The 23,155-nt window shown below is 34.2% G+C and overlaps 1 protein-coding gene across 1 annotated transcript in view; it reads left to right on the top strand.

Moving 5' to 3' along the window:
* The first annotated feature begins 255 nt into the window (after positions 1–255).
* LOC115874289 (retrovirus-related Pol polyprotein from transposon gypsy) overlaps positions 256–23,155 on the top strand; it is a 109,044-nt gene continuing 86,144 nt past the window's right edge. The window contains exons 1-3 of the mRNA XM_030889396.1: positions 256–997; positions 1,123–4,143; positions 11,883–12,040. Of these exons, the coding sequence (XP_030745256.1) occupies positions 256–997; positions 1,123–4,143; positions 11,883–12,040 (3,921 nt within the window). The remainder of the gene's footprint in view (positions 998–1,122; positions 4,144–11,882; positions 12,041–23,155) is intronic.

The raw sequence follows: 23,155 nt of genomic DNA, 5'->3' as shown, positions 1-23,155 counted from the left end.
AGAGCGGCATCGGCTGACAAATAAGACGTAACGTGTTTTTCAATAATTATTTTATTGTAGAATAATTATTTAGTTGTGTAATTAAAGAGCAGATTGAACACGTCCCTTTATTTTATGGACTTTTGAGTTGTGAAAAATCTAAACAGTAAACCCAGCTGATTTCAGATTATCATATTCACACCCAGAACAACCATATTGGTGACCCCGACGTGATCCAAGAAGCTTGAAATTACAATCAATACCAACCAACCAAACATGCAAACAAACAATCCAGAAGCTAGCACTACTCAAACAAACAATTCCAATCAATCAACAAACAACCAACCAATAAATGAACTGTGCAGAGTCAGTTTCAAACCCCCCGAATTCTGGAAAGCTGAGCCAGAACTATGGTTTTACAGAATTGAATGTCAGTTCCGAACTGCTGGGATTTCAACTGACGATTGCAAGTTCGACTATACAGTTGCCAGCCTAAACTGCGAAACACTTACGGAAGTAGCCGACCTTATACGCAGTCCACCGGCAACAGACAAGTATTCAGCACTCAAAAATCGTTTAATTAGCAGATTTGCAGATAACGATACAGTCAGAATCCAAAAACTGCTTGCAGGAGTTGCATTGGGAGATCAGAAACCTTCACAACTCCTACACAAAATGCAGAGCCTAAATAACAATAAATTACAAGACTCTGTCATTAAAACTCTTTGGTTAGAGCAGTTACCATCTACAATGAAGGCCATATTAATGGTAAGTGGCGAAGATCTAACAAAATTAGCTGAAATAGCTGACAAAATAAATGAAACATTAGACAGACCAGCAAACCTCTATGGTATGTCTAGTTTGGAAGATCAAATTAACCAATTGAAGCAACAAGTCAATAAATTAACAACAGAACTCAAGAACAAGCCACAGAAGCAAGGATCTTCACAGTCCACTAATGAAAATTGTTGGTACCACGAAAACTTTGGGAAGAAAGCAAAGAAGTGTGAAAAACCATGTAAATTTATGGGAAACGAAGCAGGGAGTCGATAGATGCGGCAATTCGATCTCCTACAACACCAAGCCGCCTTTTTATATCAGACAAGAAATTTAGATTACAGTTTCTAATTGATACTGGCGCAGATGTCAGTGTCCTTCCGTTATCAAGGTTCCCAGGCAATTCTGATCCAAATTTCAGTCTTTTATCAGCCAATGGATCACTAATTAAAACTTTTGGCAAGAAGGAATTAACTATCGATCTCAATTTAAACAGAAAATTTACGTGGACGTTCGTTATAGCACAAGTTACCCATGCTATCATTGGAGCTGATTTTTTGGCCCATTTTGGTATTCAAGTTGATCTAAAACACAGAAAACTTATTGATTCTTATACTACAACAACACAATACTGCCAAGTCAGAGACACAGAAGTTTTGGGTGTAAAGGCTATCCATTTAGCAGATATCATTACAGAATTGTTAACAAAATATTCAAATATACTTGGACCCATTTGTCAAACACAAACTGAAATAAATACCTTTCATTTTATTGAAACAAAAGGCCCACCTGTCTATTCAAAACCCAGACGTTTATCACCAGATAAATTATCTATTGCTAAAGAAGAATTCCAAAAGCTCATTGAACAGGGTATTTTACGACCATCGTCATCTAACTGGGTAAGTCCATTACATTTGACTAAGAAGAAAAATGGTACTTGGAGAGTTTGTGGCGATTATCGTCGACTCAACGCAGTCACGAAACCTGATCGCTACCCTATTCCACACATACAAGACATAACATATGATTTACACAACAAAAGCATATTCTCAACCGTCGATTTAACTCAAGCATTTCACCAAATTCCAGTTAACACGGATGATATTCCCAAGACAGCAATTATCACTCCTTTTGGTCTATTTGAATATGTAAAAATGCCATTTGGTTTACGGAATGCAGCACAAACCCTGCAGAGATTCATGGACCACATTTTTCGAGACCTTTCATACGTCTATGTTTACATCGACGATATTCTTATTGCATCCAGAACTCGTGAAGAACATCAACAACACTTAGACACTGTTTTCAACAGACTTTCAAAATATTGTCTCACAATCAATTTAGAAAAATGTAAATTTGGCGAAAAAGAAGTAACATTTCTAGGAACCATAATCACATCTAAAGGAATAAGACCATTACCTGAAAAAGTAGAAGCCATTAGAAATTTTCCGAATCCAACAACAATCCAGGAACTTCGACAATTTTTGGGCATGATCAATTTCTATAGAAGATGGTTACCTAATGCTGCTCAAGAAATGTTACCCCTGACTAATTTGTTACAAAATGTAAAATCAAAATCAGCTAAAATAGATTGGAATCAAGAACTCGAAGACGCTTTTAAGAAAATAAAACAATTGTTAGCAGATTCAACAGAACTAATCTATCCTGACCCAAATGACAAATTAGCTCTAGCAGTAGATGCTTCCAGCAAAGCTATTGGAGGAGTTATACATCAAGCTACTCAACATGGAATAGTACGACCTATTTCATTCTTTTCCAGAAAACTGTCCACCACTGAACAAAACTACAGCACATATGATAGAGAGTTATTGGCAATGTATAGTGGTGTGCAGCAGTTTCGTCATTTCTTGGAAGGAAGGGAATTTACAATTTACACCGACCAGAAACCCTTAATGTATGCCTTTAAACAAAAGCATGAAAAAGCTTCTCCACGCCAAATCAGACAATTAACATTTATTAGTCAATTTACCACTGACATCCAACATATAAAAGGAATAGAAAACATAGTAGCAGATGTTTTATCCAGACCAACCATTTGTACCATAGAGCAGATCAATTACAATGACATTGCAAGCAAACAAAAAGAAGACCAGAATTTACTAAATATTATAAACAAAACAGTCAAATCCAGTTTGCAACTTCAACTTATCAAACTTCCAGACAGCGATGAACCATTATACTGTGATTTAACTGACCAAAGAATCAGACCTTATATTCCACAGGACTACACAAAAAGAATTTTCAGAAAGTTTCACGATATTTCACATCCAGGGCAACGTGCAAGTCAAAAATTAATATCAAGCAGATTTGTTTGGACAAATATGAGAAAGGATATTAATATCTGGGTAAAAGAATGTATTAAGTGCCAAAGATCCAAAGTAAACAAACATACCCATTCACCATTACTTAAAATTGAGGTACCTAAGCAAAGATTTTCTCATATACACATGGACATTGTAGGACCATTACCACCTTCCAATGATTATAAATACTTATTAACAATAATTGATAGATTTACTAGATGGCCAGAAGCGATACCTATCAAAGAAATAACAAGTGAAAATGTTGCAAAAGAATTGATAGAAAAGTGGATTGCAAGATTTGGAATACCTCAGAAAATAACTACAGATAGAGGTAGGCAATTCGAATCGTACTTATTCAAACATCTCACTAATTTACTGGGCATTACTCATATCAAAACCACTGCTTATCACCCTCAAGGCAATGGAATGATTGAACGTTTTCATAAGACACTTAAAAATGCCTTAATAGCAACAAATAACACTAAATGGACTGAGAGTTTACCACTAATCCTACTTAGTATACGAAACACTTTAAAAGAAGACATACATAGTACAGCAGCCGAAATGGTTTATGGCACAACACTAATGCTACCAGGTGAAATTTTCAGCAGTTCCCAACAACAAATCGATGAAGTGGATTTCATTAAGAAACTAAGAACAACAATGAGGGACTTGAAACCAGTCAACGCAAGCAACCATGCCAATCACAGACCATTCGTGCATTCGGATCTTTTGCAAACGCCTTGCGTTTTTGTAAGACAGGACCAAGTAAGACCACCTTTATCTCCACCATATGCTGGTCCATTCAAGGTATTGTTCAGGAACGAAAAATTTTTCAAGATAGATGTCAATGGGCGTACAGAAAGTATATCAGTAGATAGATTGAAGCCAGCATATGTTTCCAATAGCAGAGAAATACAGGGAGAACATTCTTATGCATTACCATACCTAGAAGAAATATCAAGCATAGAAACATCAAGAAAAGATGCCACCCGCCATTGTCAAGAAAAAGACGCCCTTCACCATATCAAGAAAATTACTCTCAAGACCGCCACTTCCAGATGTATCGTAAATTCACCGTTGGCGAACTCACTACGGGGGGGCTATGTGGCGGATCGATATCGACAATCCCATCCATACTAGGGCTGTGCATAGAATCCCGAGCGAAGTCTATCGGTGCCAAGAAGAAAAGAGGAAGAAGAGCGGCATCGGCTGACAAATAATGGTGGGTTCATACAGCCAAATAAAATAAAATAAGAATAAAATAAAATAAAATAAGAAAGTTGGTTATATGGGATACCGTACATGCGTTCATACAGCCAAATAAAATAACAAATAAAATAAGAAGTCTTTATCTTTTAATTTCTTGTTTTATTTTATGTGAAAACGGCTTTGCGCACGCTTAATTCTAACCTACAAATATTTTCAGTTTGATTTAATTTATTTTATAATTTCACATAAGTAAAATGTATAATATAGTAGGCAACGAATAAATAAATATACTATAAATAGTAAAATTACTATAAACAATCGTAAAAGTTAACTTTTATCCAGCCTCATCGTACTGCGCATGAGCAAATATATATTTCTTATTTTATTTTATTTGACTGTATGAACGCACACAAATAAGAATTCCTTATTTCTTATTTTATTTTATTCTTATTTTATTTTATTTGGCTGTATGAACCCACCATAAGACGTAACGTGTTTTTCAATAATTATTTTATTGTAGAATAATTATTTAGTTGTGTAATTAAAGAGCAGATTGAACACGTCCCTTTATTTTATGGACTTTTGAGTTGTGAAAAATCTAAACAGTAAACCCAGCTGATTTCAGATTATCATATTCACACCCAGAACAACCATAACCTAACTGCTTTAACGTCAACTTGACAATCCCGAAAAATATTATTAACCAAAGAATATAAGTTCTGAATTCGGTAACGCCAACTTATTTTTCATTAAAAAAAAATACCAATTTTCGTAACTAGGTCGGCCATATTGAGGAACTTTTAAAAGAATTGTACTATAGTTTATCTAATTTATTATTAAATATTACTACTATTAGTTATTATCACTATTAGTCCATCCTACAGCAATTTTAAATAAAAAAAAAATTGGCGCCGGGAGGCACATATAGCCGCCCATACTAAAATATGTCAATAAAAAGTTGGTAGGCAGTTCTTTTAGTTTCAAAGTAAAGAAATTTTTCCAATTTTTTTTTATCTCAAAAACTGCGACTTTGACTGATTTTGATGTTATTACAAATTTTGTTGCAAATATTATTCCTAATCTTAAATTGAAACCCGCGTTTCGCTAACTACTGTAATTTTGGAGTTACGATTTTTTTAAAATTTTAACCCCCTCCCATACCCCCTTACCAACCCCCCACCCCCACCAAAAACTAATGGCCAGATTCTCGGGTGCCACAGCATTTTTGTGCCAAATTTGGTTAAAATCGTTTTAGCGGTTATTGAGTTATCGTGTTACGGACAGACGGACAGACGGACAGACGTACAGACGTACAGACGTACAGACGGACAGACGGACAGACGGACAGACAGACAGACACCATAAAAATATTTTGTGTTTAGGTCATTTATGACCCAAATAACTCATTTTGAGTGAAATTTGAAAAACTTTTTTTTTCCGATCTTAATAGCCTACCATACCTGTTGGTATGGTCGGCTAAAAATAATGTTTTTTTAATATAATTACAAAAAGCCTAATTTAAAAAAGTTTTACCATCCTATAACCCTAAAACTATGCATTTTTATATCCATGTTTATAGGAACTTTTTTTTCATATTTTTGATGAGGAATCAATGAGTACTTATTTAAAACTTTCGCAAGATAATGAATGATAATCAAAATTTTTTTAAAGGTTGCTATTAGACTTCTGTCAAGGCAAATTAATAAAATTGCGTTTATCTCATCAAGGGGGCCGAAATCGACAAAATATCAAGAGACAACTTTTAATCGGCATTAAACTGCTTAAGATACACTATTTCGCTAACAAGAGAAAAAAAGTCAGTAGCGTACGTGTTTTTTTAGAGAAATAAAATGTAAATTTAAACCTTAAAAGCCGTTCGTTAAAAATATGTATCACCAGAGATCACTTCCCGATCAGTTCCCGATCAGCCCGAGATATTTGAGGCGACAGGCTGAAAATGCAGAATTGCATTATTTGCTAATTTGTATTAGTTTGAATTAGAGTTTGAATTAACTCTGCCGGTTATTGCACTATTTTGTCTCTAATTGACTAATATATTAATATATACGTTTTTTAATGTGAGTTGCTCGTCTTAGTGATTACAACGTATTAAGTAAATACCTAAAAAGTGGGCAGTGACTTGTTGATTGATATGATGATTTAGAGGGACCATGCATCATCAGAGGACTTCCCTGGTAAAGTTTTTCGAATTCGAATAATTTCTAAATAAATTGTGTACTCGTATAGTCGAAAAGTAAAGCAACCTGTTACAAATTTCATTTTGTTTTATTTTTATAGGATGGGTAGAAAAACAAAATTTTACCATACAGAGTAAAATATGAGACAAAATAACCTGAGGTCGCTTTGATAAAAATTTACTGTTGCAATAGCCCTATGTAATAGGTACCGTATGATCGAAAAAAAGCGGCGTCCAGTTGGCTTGAAAATGATGATCGATGACATTTCCCATATATAATTTTACATATAAAATGACAGCGATCTTGCTCTATAATCTTAGGTTTACAAACTATTTGTATTTGTAATTGATTTTGTCATTATCAAAAGTAATTTAATTTTAATAAAATTTTAATATTTAGGGAAAATTAACTGAAACCTGTCAGATACACTGTCTAATCTATTTCCCGCGTATTTTATCATGTTCACTTTTTCTTTATGTGTATAACCAATAAATTATTACTAGTACTGAATATTAAAATTTTATTAAAATTAAGTTACTTTTGACAATGACGCTGACAACTTAAGGAATGTCGGTTTTCGTGTTTGATTGTTACCTATTCAGTTTTTAATTTAAAAATCGATTAAGTTTTTCTCAAATTACCTAAAATCGGCTTGTCCAGAATTGTTCAAATTTGGCATGTGTGTTTACCAAACGTAGACCTTTAAAAAGTCTATTTACGACTTCGCTATAAAATCCATAGGGGAGCCAATATCTAGACAGTTCAAATTTTGCATGGGATTTCCTATGTTCCCAACGACGATGCAACACCCGGTATACATACTTAAGCAATAATATATCAATAAGTTAAATTCACTCCTTTTACCACTTTTTAAAAAATGAAATTTTTCAAATATGAATTATCATGGAAATCCCGCATATATAGTGCTTCAAATAAATCAATAGTGTGATATATGCTGAATTTTATGCTGAACCCAATTCTGTACAGAAAAATGGCAATGCGATTGCAATTTTAAAGAAAATATTTTTTTTTAGGATATGCACTTTTTTATATAGAACTTTTTTTTCATATATTTGTCAACTACGAAGATATTGGACTTCCTCGTACTAATGGTCACCCTATATACATACTAATAAAAATTCTCTTCTAATGTGCCTCACCATCTTCCAGTGCTACAAGCCGCCCCTGATACCAGTGTATATCAGAAAGTATATCTACAATGTTCATCAGTGCATGGGTATATACACCATCTCGGTATATACTATTTTGGAGTAATAAATTTTTATATCAGTATAATTGTATTTCCTTTTAGGACTAATTTAATTCATTATCGACTTTCTTTTTGTGTTTATTTTGTTATTTTGATGCTTTTACTTTCATATTTCTCTCAGTGTGTGCTTAATTTTTAAATTGTTTATTCTTAATGTTATTTTTTTTAAATTTGTTAAATTTTAAACTGTTTAAACTTTTTTTTTCTCTATTTTAATTTTTTAATTATTATAGTAACAAAAGTGTGTGCTAAAAACACATAGAGTCGATATTGAGTCCACCAATAATATAGAACCATTCAATACGTAAATCACTATGGAAACTGTCGCAAACATATCAACGACTAAATTGAATGTTTACTGTCACAAAAAATTAAATTTGAAGCCACACCTGCGGAAGATAAGACTGGCGGAAAACGCTGCATTCCGAACGTCATATTTACCTGTCCCGCTGGGAGCAGGACCAGATTTGAGTTGTTTGGCAAAAGCCTGCTACACTTATCAGACCTTGGTGCATTGCCTGGAAACTTATATGGGGAAATTTTGATAAAATAATTTAGTACACACTAAAAACACGGTATGTCGCTAGTGGTAGGAAAAAATTTTTTTAAAGGTTACTAGTTGATTTGGTTGCCTGTGATATGCATATACAGAATGTTTCCTAATTAATCTAAAAAATAAAAAATCGTTAGAAAACGAATTAAGGCGGGCTCTTAGAAGTATATTTATTTTTTTCTCGACAACCGTTTGATGAACAAGAAAAACTCAAAAGATCAATTTTGTTGAAAAAGGATGGCCAATCAAGAAAAAAATATATTTTCTTTAAAAAAGCAGTGGTGTACCATTTATGTTAAGCAAAAAAAAACGATTTTTTTTTTCATTTTTAACACCCTGTAGATCAGAAAGGAAGTACTTTAGACCCAATGGTTATACATATAAAAATTGTTTTAAGAACACATAAGGAATCACACCATAATTTTTTTAGACTAATTTGAAAACACCCTGTATATTGTCAACTTGACAATGACTGCTGATAAATCAAAAAATACCTTTTCAGTGAAAAAAGCCTGATTCTCGCAGGAAAAATTTTGATTTTTATTGAATTTGGGCCTGCGTTTGCAAATACTCGTTTGTTTTTTAAATATCATAGTCAGAAATAGTTTTATTATTTATTAACTGTAAACATGGTGTTTTCTTGTTGTGTTGCATCTTGCAAAGAAACTAACAAAACTGCAAAAATGTACGTGTTTCCAAAATACGATAAGGTATGTATCTTAGATAAAAGAAAAATATATGGTATGTATTCGTTGTTTGATTTTTTTTCGTTCGCTTTAAAATCTATAAATCTCGGTCGATTCATTAGACAGCCAGTCGACTGACGATCATTTACATGAAACTCTGTAAAATAAATAAAAAAATAAATTGTAAAATATATATATTCTTATTTTTTATTAAAGTTACTCTGATATACTAATATATCAGTATAACTTTAAAAATAAATCCTTTGAATTCAAATATAAACATAAAAAATATTTACAGCAGAAAAGGCGAAGGCGCTGGGTTAAACGTAGTCTCCACTAAAAACACGGAGGGGCGCTTTGACCCAAAATTTTACTATTAAGTTTCATATCTATCTTAATAGTAGATTATTTTCTTTTATCTATGCCTTGGTGACATGTCACCCTCGGCATTCCGAACGTCATATTTACCTGTCCCGCTGGGAGCAGGACCAGATTTGAGTTGTTTGGCAAAAGCCTGCTACACTTATCAGACCTTGGTGACATGTCACCCTCGGATATAACAACCTATATTAAAAAGTTAGGTCTTGGGAATGAAACGCAATATACAATAAGAAATAATTTACTCTTTATCTTTACTCTTTTTAATCAAAGCTTCATAGTACAACCTCGTATCTAGTTTCGTCTCTTCTTACAACTGTACACTGAGGTTTGCATTTCTTTTTATCGACGCAGACATATAGACAGCCGGTCGTTTCATGTCAGGATGGAAACATTGAACAGGCAATGCGGGAATATCAAAGGCGGCGCGCAGATGAAAGAGGCCCGAATTTCCACGTTTCCATTGACACGTGCCCCGTTGTTTTCCTACCGAAAAGAGATTTGCAAAGATAAAGAGAGGAAAATAATGGACAAAGAAGAGAAAGTCCGGTTTAATATTTCACAGAACCGGTTTAAAATGTCTTCTTTTTCGGTGTGTCTGGAAATACAGAATGATAAAGAAAATAAACTAGATAGGGTAGAGATTTTTTATGGCTTTGTCTATATGTTTTTACAGTTTTTTTCTCTCTCTTTTTTATATGTTTTGTCGCTTCTCAAACCTCTGCCTCCATATGTTACAGTATTTTCCACTATTGCTATGTATACTCTAATTTTGGTAGCATCTTTTATTTGGTTGCTCCACAGAACTGAGTTTAGCTGTTTAGTTACAATTCTCCCTTGATTTATTCTGCTGTTAATTTCATGTAGTACTAGTCATTACTGAGCCATGGTATTTGCACTTAAAGTTTACACCCTTAATTGCACCTTTTTGCAAATAAAAATTCTTTGTACAAGTCCATCTCCACTGTATTCAGTTTTATCAGTGTTTATGGTTAAGCCCTATTTGTCGAATTCTTCGTCTAGTTGTCTAAGCATATAAATGTAGAATGTTTAGGACGGGAGTTAATCACCGCGACCTTACAGATCTATTGTGTGTTCCCATTTCTTGAGTTATAACGAGTTATAACTCATCATACAGTCTCAGGGCTTTAACAAAAGCCAGTATTTTAGACGGCTTTACAGAGGCCAGCTCTCCAACCTCGACATCAGCCGTTCATGGCACGAACGGTTATTGCCTCGGCGCACTCAGTGATAAGGTATTTTAGTGTTTCTCCATTTTCTCTCAGAATCTGCATTCGCCGTTTTTCCTCAGCTTCGGCCTACTGAGGTGTTCGTTGAGGAGTCAGTGTCCTGTTAGAAACCCCGTGACAATCCGAAGATTGTTTTTACTTAAATCAAGGAAAATCTGTTCTCGGTCGGAAGTTGTAAGGAAACTTTTTCGAGTGTCTTAAACCTTTGTCTCAGACCGAGGATTCCCATTCCAGGTTACGGATGGAGTCTTCCGCCTTCAGTTGGTTTCCGCTTGGAAAACAGGACGGTTCTGGTCCAGTTAGTGGAGTGTTCGTTCCTTTTCCAGCTAGATTATTTGCTTTTTCATTGCCTTCTATCCCTTGGTGAGCGGGCACCCAGAATAGGAGGACTTTATTTTCTTTACCTAATTTGGTCAGCTTCTCTAGGCATTCTTTGACCAACTTCGAATTGATGGTTACTGAGTTGATTGCATTTAGTGCTGTTTGACTATCGGATAAGATGGATATTTCCAGTTTTCTCCTATCTAATTTCTCCAGTATATCCTATCTAAGATAAATTGTACGCATCTTTCGATAGTGTAGATTTCTGCCTGAAGGATGCTGGGGTAGGTGTCCATTGGTTCGGAGTATTTAGTTTTCGGCCCAAATACTCCTATCCCTGTACCAGCTTTGGTTTTGGAAATATCAGTATACCACGTTATAGTATGGTATTTTACATGCTGAGCAAACATTTCTCCCTTCCAATCCTTTTTATTACCAGTACAACAGCGAGGTGTTTCACAAAGTTGTAGATTCTTGGTATGTCATCTACTGGGAGTTGGAGAAGTGGAATTTTCTTTTTGCCTCTATACAAAAGTGCTTCGTTTGTACCCTAGAGGGCATCAAGCTTTAAAAAAATAAACACATTTTTTCAGATATTTTAAGAATCGTTATTCCGATTTGAATGAGCTTTTGGATATGTATGTTTTGCTAAATGCTTTAACATTTTTTTCCAGTACCGTTTCCGTCAATGACTATTCTAATCATTGTCTCATTGGCATAATATCTAAGCATATAATCCACATCATCTTCATCCTCAGCGATAATAACTTGATCATAAGCGTAATTTAGTGTAAAGAGTTTCTCTCTGCCTACTTTTGTTTCCATGTATTATAAGAATACTATTCTTATTATTATAAGAATAATTTTATATATTCTTTATTATTATTAATGTTGATTGCTCATAAAAACTAAGAAGTTTTTTTTTATATTCCAGCTCCACTCGCTGTTCTCAACAACGACATATCAAACAGTTTTGAAGAGGACGAGGCTTCACCAATATTGGACGACGATTTTACAACAAGGGGCATGGCTAGACTCAGTTCAGCAGCTACGTGTTTGGTGGCAGGTGTCGAATATACACATGGACAGCAGGTATTTGATTAAAGTTTCTATGTATCATAAGATTTTTAATAATAATAGTCTCCCATATACTACATAAATTCTTAATAAACTCACCGGCAAAAAAAACCGGCCACTAAAAACTAGTCCCCAATTTCAAAGTTGGATTTCTCGAGAGCCACTCATTAGATTTTAATGATTTTTTTAAATTGTAAATTAATTCCTTCTTAACGGATGCTACGTCAGAAATTTCTATTCCGAATTTATTTTGAGCATATACAAGGCACAACAATGAGACGAAGTTTTTTGCCCGAACTTTGCAACACCCTGTAGTGTGTAGCAGCTATAGTAGCTATTGCTAAATCAAATTACATTGTAGCCTCATCTTTTGTGAGTATTTTTTTTTAATCAAGACATTGTCTCCGTTTGTATTGGAGATACGCTGCTTTAAAATGAACGTCTCGGAAAAATGCTTCGCAGGCAGAAAGTTTTACCTGTAAATAATCAAGGCGACATAGACGAAAAGGGATTTATGAATATTTGCAATATGACAACAACGGTTGTCAAATTAAAAAAATACCATTGTCTGTGACGGATATTGCTCATATTGTGGCTTTAATTGGGGATGGCCGAAGTTAACGTTATGTGTCCGATACCCTGGGTATACCTTGAACAACAGTCCAGGATGCCTGGAATCAGTATATGGAAAAGGGAAATTTCACCAAGCGAGTGGGTTCCGGAAGAAAACGGAAGAAAAATACAATTGACGACCGCTTTATTATCCTGGATACTTTACGAAATCGTAGAATTGCAGCGTTTCAGAATCAACATCTGCTACAAGCCGTGTGTAGAACTCAAGTCAGTGAGAGAACACTCCGACGAAGACTAAAAGAAAACAGCTAGTCTGCAAGGAGGCCTGCCACAGGACCCCAACTACTTCCAAGACATTGTCAAGCACGTCTTCAGTTTGCGCGTTTACATGTGAATTGGGATATTGAGTTATGGACTAAATCTTTTTTCGAGGCGTTTGTTTTAAAGCAGCGTATCTCGAATACAGAGATAATGTCGTGATTAAAAAAACAAAATGCTCACAAAAGACGAGGCTACAATGTGATTTGCTTTAGCAATAACTACTACAGCTGCTGCACCCTACAGGGTGTTACAAGGTTTGGGCAAAAAACTTCGGCTTATTGTTGTGCCCTGTATATGCTCAAAATAAATTCGGAATAGAAATTTCTGACGTACCATCCGTTAAGAAGGAATGAATTTACAATTTAAAAATAAAATCATCAAAACCTAATGAGTGGTTTACGAGAAATCCAACTTTGAAATTGGACTAGTTTTTAGTGGCCGGTTTTTTTTGCCGGTGAGTGTATATCAAAATATAGTTTATTTCAGTAAAGTTACCGGAATACCAGAAAGGTATGGTGGCCAGCATAAAGGTTGATTCTCACTATACCTTCCGTTTCCATTTCATATCCGTTCCCTATTTTTTATTTTATTGACGCTATACGTAAGCTTCCGTTCCGTATCAGTTCGATAATTTATATTGTAAAATTTATATTATTACGAAAGTTTTATTTTAAAAATTTGTATCTTTTGAAAAGGGTAATAGATTTAATTAAGAGGTGAAAGAATGAATAAATATTAGCAAAATTTGAACAGAGCTGGTACAAATCTTGAAAACGCTATTTCCGATACGCTTCAGACCGTCCGCCAAAAAAATATATGGAAGGAAAGGATATGGAACGGAAGGGAATCGGAACGGATAGTGTGCATTGTCCTACTCATTTACATGATATAATATTTTATGTAAACGGAGGGGAAACGGAAGGGAGCTGATATGGAAGGTATAGGTCCACTATTACCTTGGTATTGTAAAAAGAGTAACATTGAAAAATCAATAAAACCAAAAACTATATTCTATTTTTATTAGAATTAAATTTTATTTAATTTAAACATAAGTAAATTATTTGCAGTTGAAAAATCGTGATAACAAATCAATTTTTTCGTCCGTATTATTTTTTATTATTTATTCAACATTTATTTCTTTTCGTTTCGGCTGTTTTACTAAAATTTTAAAGAGAAACGTTGTATTAACATATTCTCAAAGGATATGCATGGCGTACCATGAATTTTTCTTTCTTTTATCTTTTGAAACTGTTTCACCTTTGATTTTCCACAATTTCTGTTTACTTTTGACGACAGGAGGAATATGCCCCCTTCTCACTTAAAGTGAATCTTATTGGTTAGAGCTTCTTGTCCAAGTAAAATCTTTTTCGCATGTATTTTACCTCAGCTGGATTTCCTGCGTAAAATCTTTTGATATTTAAATATTGGATTAATATAAATTATATATCATTTTTGGTAATTTTAAAATTACTTATTAGTATGTGTTGGGGTTATACAGGGTGGCCCATCAAAAACGTTCCCCAAGGCATAACGGCCAGGGTATTTTTTTTTTCCGAAAATCCAAAAACACGTCAATTTTGTTTGTGAAGGGGACAACTTTTGCCCCAAAAATGATTGCAAAATCTTCGACCCTCTAAGCGGGGGTGTCATCCCCCAACTTTTTTCAAATGGGAAGGGAGTTCAAGTGGCACCGCAATGAAAAGAGCTTTCAATTCTCTATATTTCCCCGCTTCGTTTTTAAAAATCGGTAGTCATTGAGAAAATATGAAGGATTGAAATTTGAAAAGTTTATTTAAACATTTATCAGAGTAAATGATAAGGATAAATTCCTTCGACCAATTTGCTCTTTTTTCTTATTATTTCTAGATGTTTATGCATTTTTTCACTTGCCACAAGGTTGAACGATCAGGTGCGGTAGTTGCTAGATAGCTGTTCTGCGACTTGTGCCTTGAAGTTTTTCTCAATATCGTTAAACTTTTTAACAATTATGGTGTACTCACTTGCAGAAAAAGTGGATATAATCGAACTTTATTTTAAAAATAATGAATGTGGCAATCGGTTTGCGCAGATATTCAATGAACGCCATCCTGACAAACACCTTTATATCATGGCTTTATAACATGGCAAGATTGTTCGCGATTTAGTAGCAAAATTTTACGAAACTGGTTCCGTTATGAATAAAAAGAGGCAGAGGGAAAATCCTATAGTAAATGAAGCTATGGAGGTATTCGTATCGGGCCAACTTGCCATGGATAGTACGCTGAGTACAAGAAAATTAGCCAATGAGACGGCAACCGGCGTGAATCGTACAAGTGTCCAAACGATATTAAAAAAACACAAGTTCCACACGTACAAAATTCAGTTGGTACAAGAACTCAACGAAGACGGTTTTGATCGTCGCGGGCTGGTATTTTTGGAAATTCTATTGTAGGTCAGTTTAACGATATTGAGACCGCACCTGATCGTTCAACCTTGTGGCAAGTGCGTAAACATCTAGAAATAATAAGAAAAAAGAGCAAATTGGTCGAAGGAATTTATCCTTATCATTTACTCTGATAAATGTTTAAATAAACTTTTCAAATTTCAATCCTTCACATTTTCTCAATGACTCGACCGATTTTCAAAAACGAAGCAGGGAAATATAGGTAATAGAAAGCTCTTTTCATTGGGGTGCCACTTGACCCCCCTTCCTATTTGAAAAAAGTTGGGGGATGACACCCCCGCTTAGAGGGTTGAAGATTTTGCAATCATTTTTGGGGCAAAAGTTGTCCCCCTCACAAACAAAATTGACGTGTTTTTGGATTTTTTGAAAAAAAAAATATCCTGGCTGTTATGTCTTGCGGGACGTTTTCGATGGGCCACCCTGTATATCAAATGATAAGAAATAAAAATACAACCAATTGATAAGAACTAGTTCTTCATAACAAGTTTGGTTTGTATAAATATTAGTAACATTTTCGAAATTTGATCCCAACTAAACTTTTAGTTACGTAATCGACGCAGCGATTCTTAAATTAATTGTTGCCAACCATGGACATATTCGGCGCCGGGCTGACTAATTGGAATTTAAATTTCCCGCTGGGAATTCAGGTGATAGTTCTGCTGTAAAAAATGTTTCCACATTTATTTATTTATTTCCTGACAATGTCATTCTTCTTGACACTTTAGTTTTGCATTACGAGTTATTGGTTTTAATAAATTGTGTTGTGATACTTTAACCAAACCAAACCTTGTAGTGGAACATTGCTCTTTTTAGAACCTCTTTTAGTGCGAAATGTACAGGGTGGGTCAAATTCGACGCTTTTAAATGGAAACACCCTTTTCTCAGCTTTCTCAGCTCAATTTTTGTCAAAAACATGATGGTGAAAACCGCATATCGATATCTAGTACCGTTTCGGAGTTACGGGGTGTTTTTCAAAAATATGCATTTTTAACAAATCGCTGTAGCTTTTTTGCTATGGAAAACTTTGTAATTTTATGAAAACATTTCCAAAGCACCTTTTTACGTAGAATTTAATGGTTTAAGTATAATTTTTTTAAAATTAATAATTTAAGATTTATCAACAGAAAATTTGATTTTTTATATGGGACACCCTGTATATTTTTAATTTATTGAAAAAAAATTATAATTACCTTTCTAAAAATATAACACACTTGATATTGTGCTCGATTCCTCTTCGAGATATAGAGTATATTCGCCCGCTTTAAATAAGTAGGCTTTGAACGGCACCGGCTGTAATGCAAAAAAAATTTAGCTGTGAGCATCAATTAAAACGAAAATAATATTTGCTATAAGAGATGCAGAATTTTATAACAATTTAAAATATATTTAACCAACATCAACACATTTAAACTATCTAATAACAATAAAAATAAATAGCAAACCAAGACATGAGATTTTGCTACAGGTGTTCAACATATCAACCGTCTTCTGTTATGGACAGACGAGGCAGTTTTTGAACATTTCTCGCGGAATTCATTAACTCAGTGGGGGTGAAAGATACCCTCTCATAACTGCTAAGTATTTCTAATTCTTGTCTAGATTATATGGAAGAATAAGGAACTTTTATTCTTCCGCAAATATATACATAGGATTAGATCCATGGGCATTAAGTCAGGCGGCCTCGACGGCCAACGGCTGGGATCTTGGTTAGCTATTTAATTATTCTTGAAATTGGCTGCAAAAATTGGCTGATAATTTCAGCGTTCAGAGGCGGTGCGTCGTCTTGCTGGAAAAATATGTTTTTCGGGTTCCATTAAGGGCATTTCATCAATAAGGGGTCCAAAGCCTACTAGTTAAAAGTGGCGAACTTTTAAAAATTCTGTATTTCGAAGGGGATTATAACAAAATATCAAGTGTGCTATATTTTTGGAAAGGTAATTTTAAATTCTTTTCAGTTAATTAAAAATATAGAGGGTGTCCCAAATAAAAAATCTATTTTTCTGTTGATAACTCTTAAATTATTAATTAAAAAAAAAAAATATACTTAAACCATTAAATTCTACGTAAAAAGGTGCTTTGGAAATGTTTTCATAAAAATACAAAATTTTCCATAGCAAAAAAGTTACAGCGATTTGTTAAAAATGCACATTTTTGAAAAACGCCCCGTAACTCCGAAACGGTATCAGATATTGATGTGCGGTTTTCACCATCATGTTTTTGATGAAAATTGAGCTCCAGACACCGATATTAGTTTTCGTCTATCTCCTATAGAAAAGGGTGTTTCCATTTAAAAGCGTCGAATTTGACCCACCCTGTACAAGACAGCTTAATAGCCGTAAAAAACTCATCACAACTTTATTAGAATATTTTGAACGGGAAATCGGTAGTAATGGCTCTTTATGTACCTTAAGTGCTATTAAGAAGGTGAGTTTTGTTGATGCAAATAATAATGGTTTATATATTTAAAATTAATTTATTTTTGTTTCCTAAAATATTTTGATTAAAAGAAAATATGTAAAAGTGGGCAACGCTGTGCCGGTCAAACTTAATCACGTGACTAACAGTTTATTTGATATGAATTATACAAAAGAAAGTATAGAGTAGGTGCCTATACACAATAGTTCTAGTAAGAAGATATATAAAAATATTCTAGATTTAAGAACTCCCATATTCAAATTTAAATACTTGAATATTGATTAGAATATTTGTAATTTGACAGCATGCTTTTATCAAGATTAAAAAACTATAAGTATAGATTAAAAAACTATAAGTAACTTAAATGAAACATAATATTGGATATGATGTGCAGGTGATGCGTAGCTAAGACTCACAGCTGCCCTGAACATTTGAGTGCTTCAGCGGTGATTTTCGATGATAATTTTGCTAGTTTCGGATGATGCAGGTTCGGTCTCGGTGGTTTCGCTGTTTCGTATCTTCTTAAATCTAACTGGTGTTGGCAATGTGTGTCCTCGACATGGTCTTTATCTATCTATCTTTGCCTAGAAAGCTATCTATGTATCTGCCTTGAAAACCGCCTACCAAAATCTCTTCTTTACGGCTAGCTTGTAGACGGTAAGAAAAAACCTGGTGTAGGGCTCAAAAGGTACAAATATATTTTCCACGAAAACTTAAAGGGGATAAGCATGCGGAATCAGTGGGAGGAAGAAGTGCAGAATAGAATGTAATGGAGAAGAATTATAAACTAAGTTAACAACGACAACCAAAAAGTAAAGAGGTAACAAAGTAATGCTATTTTTGAATGCCCGGTGTGCGGAAGAGAGATAACATTACGTATCGGGCTTTTCAGTGACAGAAAATCTCATGAAAGAAGACGCCCTGCGTAGCCAACTTCTGATGCGTGTCAAATACTCGTCAGCGAGTAATAGCAGTAGTAGTAGTATCTATAATATCTATCTTTATCTAATCTGGCGTCCGTCTTTTGATCCACCAATTTAATTCTGGGAATGGCCACCAACTACCATTTTTGTTAGATGGCTTGAGAAATCCTACCGACTGCGCCAGTTTTTATTACGTAACCGGGACAATTACTTAAAAAAGGAACGCAGAGACTTGATCGGTTTATTAATATATTTGTTTGAACACTAATACAAAGATTACGAAATACAATTATTGCAACCTAATTTATAGACTATAACTGCTGAGATAGCAGTGATTCTATGGATATAAGTGGCTAAATAAATCTGTAACAGTATTTAAACACATTATTATATATCTAAAACTAAAAAATATTTATATTAGAAGATAAAACTAGACTCATAAATCCCGAAATAGTTTTGCCAATACCTTAAATACCGATTGTAACTCAACGTAAATATATTGCATATCTGACCGTAACAGCTGTTGGCACAAGTTGCCGCAAGAGATAAATGTACATATCAACCTGCTGCAAATCCAAAAGGACTTGTGTTGCTTCGCCAGCAAAACGTCAGAAAATAAAGTTGCGTCTGTGTGTTTTATCCGCGTAGAAAATTCAGTTGACTAAACGTTTTATGCTCGTCCAGAAAAAAATCCTGGAAAACAATAAATTTATTTATGTTTAATTTATAGAAGTTAGAGTTTTTATTTCCTGATTTAATAGGAAGCAAAATACAAAAAAAAACAAACTGAAATAACAGAACAATTCATTTATTATGTAGATATATCGGGTTTAATGTACGTCGTCTTCTGTACGTCGAATTTTTTCAACCTAGATTCTGAAATATTATATCTTAAAGTTCTACATTTCAACATAAGCTTATATGGCAGACAGGCAGTGTGGCCCTTCTTCACTTATAACTTAAGAAAAATGAAGAAATCGAAAACAAAGTTCTGGATGGATAGTTTACAGTCCTATGTTTTTATGTATAATAAATGTAAATTTTAAACATAGTATAGCTGGTAAATTAATAACAAGAAGAAAAATTTCCCTTTAGTTATTTTATATATTCTCAGTGAACTAATATGAATACTACATGAATAATAAGTACAATTTTTTGACAAATAACTAGGATATAAAATTCAAAGAACTTTGATCTTATAATATAATATAATAATTTTATAATATAAGTATAATCAGTAGATCTTCAGAGTTAGAACACCATCTTTGAATAGGAAAAGCAAAAGTGGACAAACCTACCTCCATTCAACTTTAAAGGAGTTAATTTTATCAATCACTGTAATTTATCTTGTTATTATGATATTCCTATCTAGAAAACAATAAATACTGCTTAGGAGTGTTTCTAAATATTGTCAATAACAGAAATTTTAAAATTCATCATTAAAAAAATCATATCTCAATGGTACTGCATTAATGTCAATCTGTCAATCATTATCAATAAGCGATCCCAGTAATCACATCTCTAAACCTTCAAATACATTGCCGATATAGGAAAATGGCTGAACACATGGAGAATAAAGGCTAACCAAAGCCAAATCGGTTCACGTTACTTTCACTCTAAGAAAAGACGATTACCCACCAATCACACAAAACGGAGAACAAATTCCACACGACGCGCGACGTTATTGCAAAATACCTAGAAATGCATCTGGATAGAAGGCTGATATAGCAGAAACATATCTGAAGATTATTCACTGTTTGGAAAAAAATCTCAGTTAACAAACGAAAACAAAATAACAACTTACAAAAAAATTCTAAAGCCAGTTTTGGAATAGAACTCGGCGGCACAGAAAGTCATAGCAATATAGAAGTTCTGAAAAGACTTCAGACTAAAGCTATTAGATCTATGTTCAACATTCCAAAATGCATCCACACCAATATATTCTGCACGACCTGATTGCTCTACACTGTGAAACAAGAAATTGCTACCGAAAGCCTAAACTACCAGCAAAAATTAACAAAACCTATTTTCCAAAGATTACTGAGAAAAGTCATCGGACCACTCATCTTGCTTTAAAACCACATTAATCAGACATAGCTGAGACAAAGAAACAGCTAAATTTTCAAGATATATTGTTGAGTAAAATTTGATTTTCATGCGTCCGTTATCCGTTGATACGATGCGATGGTCCGACGGCGCTCTGATTGGTCAGAGAGTTTTCGCGCCACTTTTCATCCGTAAATTTTTCGCCAGCCCGTCACCGGAGAATCATCGTACGATAAAAGACGTTTTGACGTTTTTTAACTATTAATATTTTAAATTAATCTAACCTTAATAAAAATATAATACCGCATGATCGAAAAGAAAGGGCGTCCAGTTGCCTGGGAAATGACGATCGATGTCCCATATAAATTTACATATAAAATGACAGCGATCTTCATTTCATAGCCATCGCTGACGCCGTTTTTCCTCGATCATACGGTAATACAAGAGGTAGCAATGACGGGAAAACGAGAATTTTAAGAAAGCTTGTGCTTTAATATATCTTTCTCCTAACCAAAATGCGGGCCGTCTGGCTGCTGGTAGACTACTGCTGTTCACTACGGCGCGCGGCGCATCACAGCTGTACAGGGTATGCCATTTTATGTGTTTTATGGGATTTCTCGTTTATGAGAAGAGATACAATGATGCGATTTTCACATTACTTTGCTAATTTTTTATGAAACTAAATATCCTACACATATGTTTGTTCCTCCTTAGTTCCTGAAATACAGGGCGAATTTGTAATGCGCAGTAGTGAACAGATGTTGAATAGAGATATGATGCGCAGTAGTAAACGCAACGTCTACTGGCAGCCAGACAGTCCGCTCTCTGTTCAAGAGAGCATGACAAAAGATATATTAAACAACCAGCTTTCTTAAAATTCTCTCTCGAAAACGTTGCTAGCTCTTAGACTATAAGTAAAACAGCTAAATCGTTTTGGAACTGAAAATATAAAATGACACCAATCACAAGCATCATCGGATGTACGATTAACGGAGGCATGAAAATGCAATAAATTTAAGAACTGCGTAATTTTCTAACCAATCGAAGTCTTTAAATTCAACCTATCAAATTAATATCGCATTATCGTATCGCCGGATAACGGATGCATGAAAATCAAGCTTAAGACGGAATACAAAACGAACAAATGATATTCCTGTTGTATAATGAATAAGGTTCTGATACTAACAAAATTAAAACCGTTAGCGTTTCTGCCAAAGTTAAATAAATATTCTTCTAAAATAAATATTTCAATGACTAGTTTTTTATATGTTTTGAAACATAGTATAAAATATGAGTTATTATTTAGCCAACTTTACTCTAATTACTAAACCAAACCAACACCCAGTGCAGTTTGCGCTTTCCATACAAACAACGTTTAGCCGTCTTTCAATTACGGATAATTAATTTAGTTAAAATGTTTCGCGTCTATTAATTAATATTTTTGCGGGAAAGCCGAGCTGGGTTTTCTCAAAGGCGCCCGTCTGCACCGGACCGCACTCTGAAGACTTTATTCTGGTTTTAGACCCGTTTTACGAAAAATACCTGGAATTGTTTCGGTTTAAGTCTATTTTCATCTCTATTTTATCCACGCTGCTTTGAAACTTGCATTAAATATCTTAAAAGGTAGTCTCGATTTACCAACATTCCAATTAAAAATATGTTTCATTGCTAAAACTGAATAGAAATCGGTTTATTTTTTTTAATAGTGTCAGTAAAAATGTTACTGACCTTTTTGCTATTTAGGCATTGAAAACCTACTGCTTACAAAGATTTGATTCCATTAGTCTCATTAGCTTTAGATGCCTATTCAGTTTACAATGCCCTATTAGTAGATCCACTATATCTTTGACTCTTCTGTGTCTTTGTTTGGGTCATCAGGTCTGCCATGAATTTTTGCGAATGTTATATTTTATCAGAAATATTCTAACTCCATATATCATATACCATGAACCATACATTCTACAGTATTTGCAGGTGCATCAACTGCCGTGATGCACGTTTATTATATCGCAAGCAGGCATGGGGGGCATTGATCTTTAACTTGCGGTTAGTGTTAAATCGTGTGAGCACTAATCCTATCCAGTGGAAAATAATTATATATAATAGCTCTAAAAGCCTAAAAGGCTCATGGCTTGATTGGTTATCTTTCTCCATTTGATTCTGTCTTTCGCCTTTATTATCCACCGGTCCACTCTTATCCTTCTTCAACATCCTTTTTCTATCTGGTTCTCGATCTACTCCTCCTTCTCTTTCCACCTATTTCACGTTTCATTATCATACTAGGAATTCTTGCTTCAGCCATTCTTTCAATGTATCCCAGCCATCTCAGTATTTGTGCTCTTGTTACTCCCGTTATACTCGGTGACCGATATAGTTGCTTTAATTCTTCATTTGTTCCTCTGGTACATA

This window comes from Sitophilus oryzae, unplaced genomic scaffold (assembly GCF_002938485.1).
Source record: "Sitophilus oryzae breed Bouriz unplaced genomic scaffold, Soryzae_2.0 scaffold_125_pilon_pilon, whole genome shotgun sequence".
Classification (NCBI taxonomy): domain Eukaryota; kingdom Metazoa; phylum Arthropoda; class Insecta; order Coleoptera; family Curculionidae; genus Sitophilus; species Sitophilus oryzae.
Note: the sequence above shows the minus strand (reverse complement) of the source record. Positions and strands in the feature narration are given on the sequence as shown.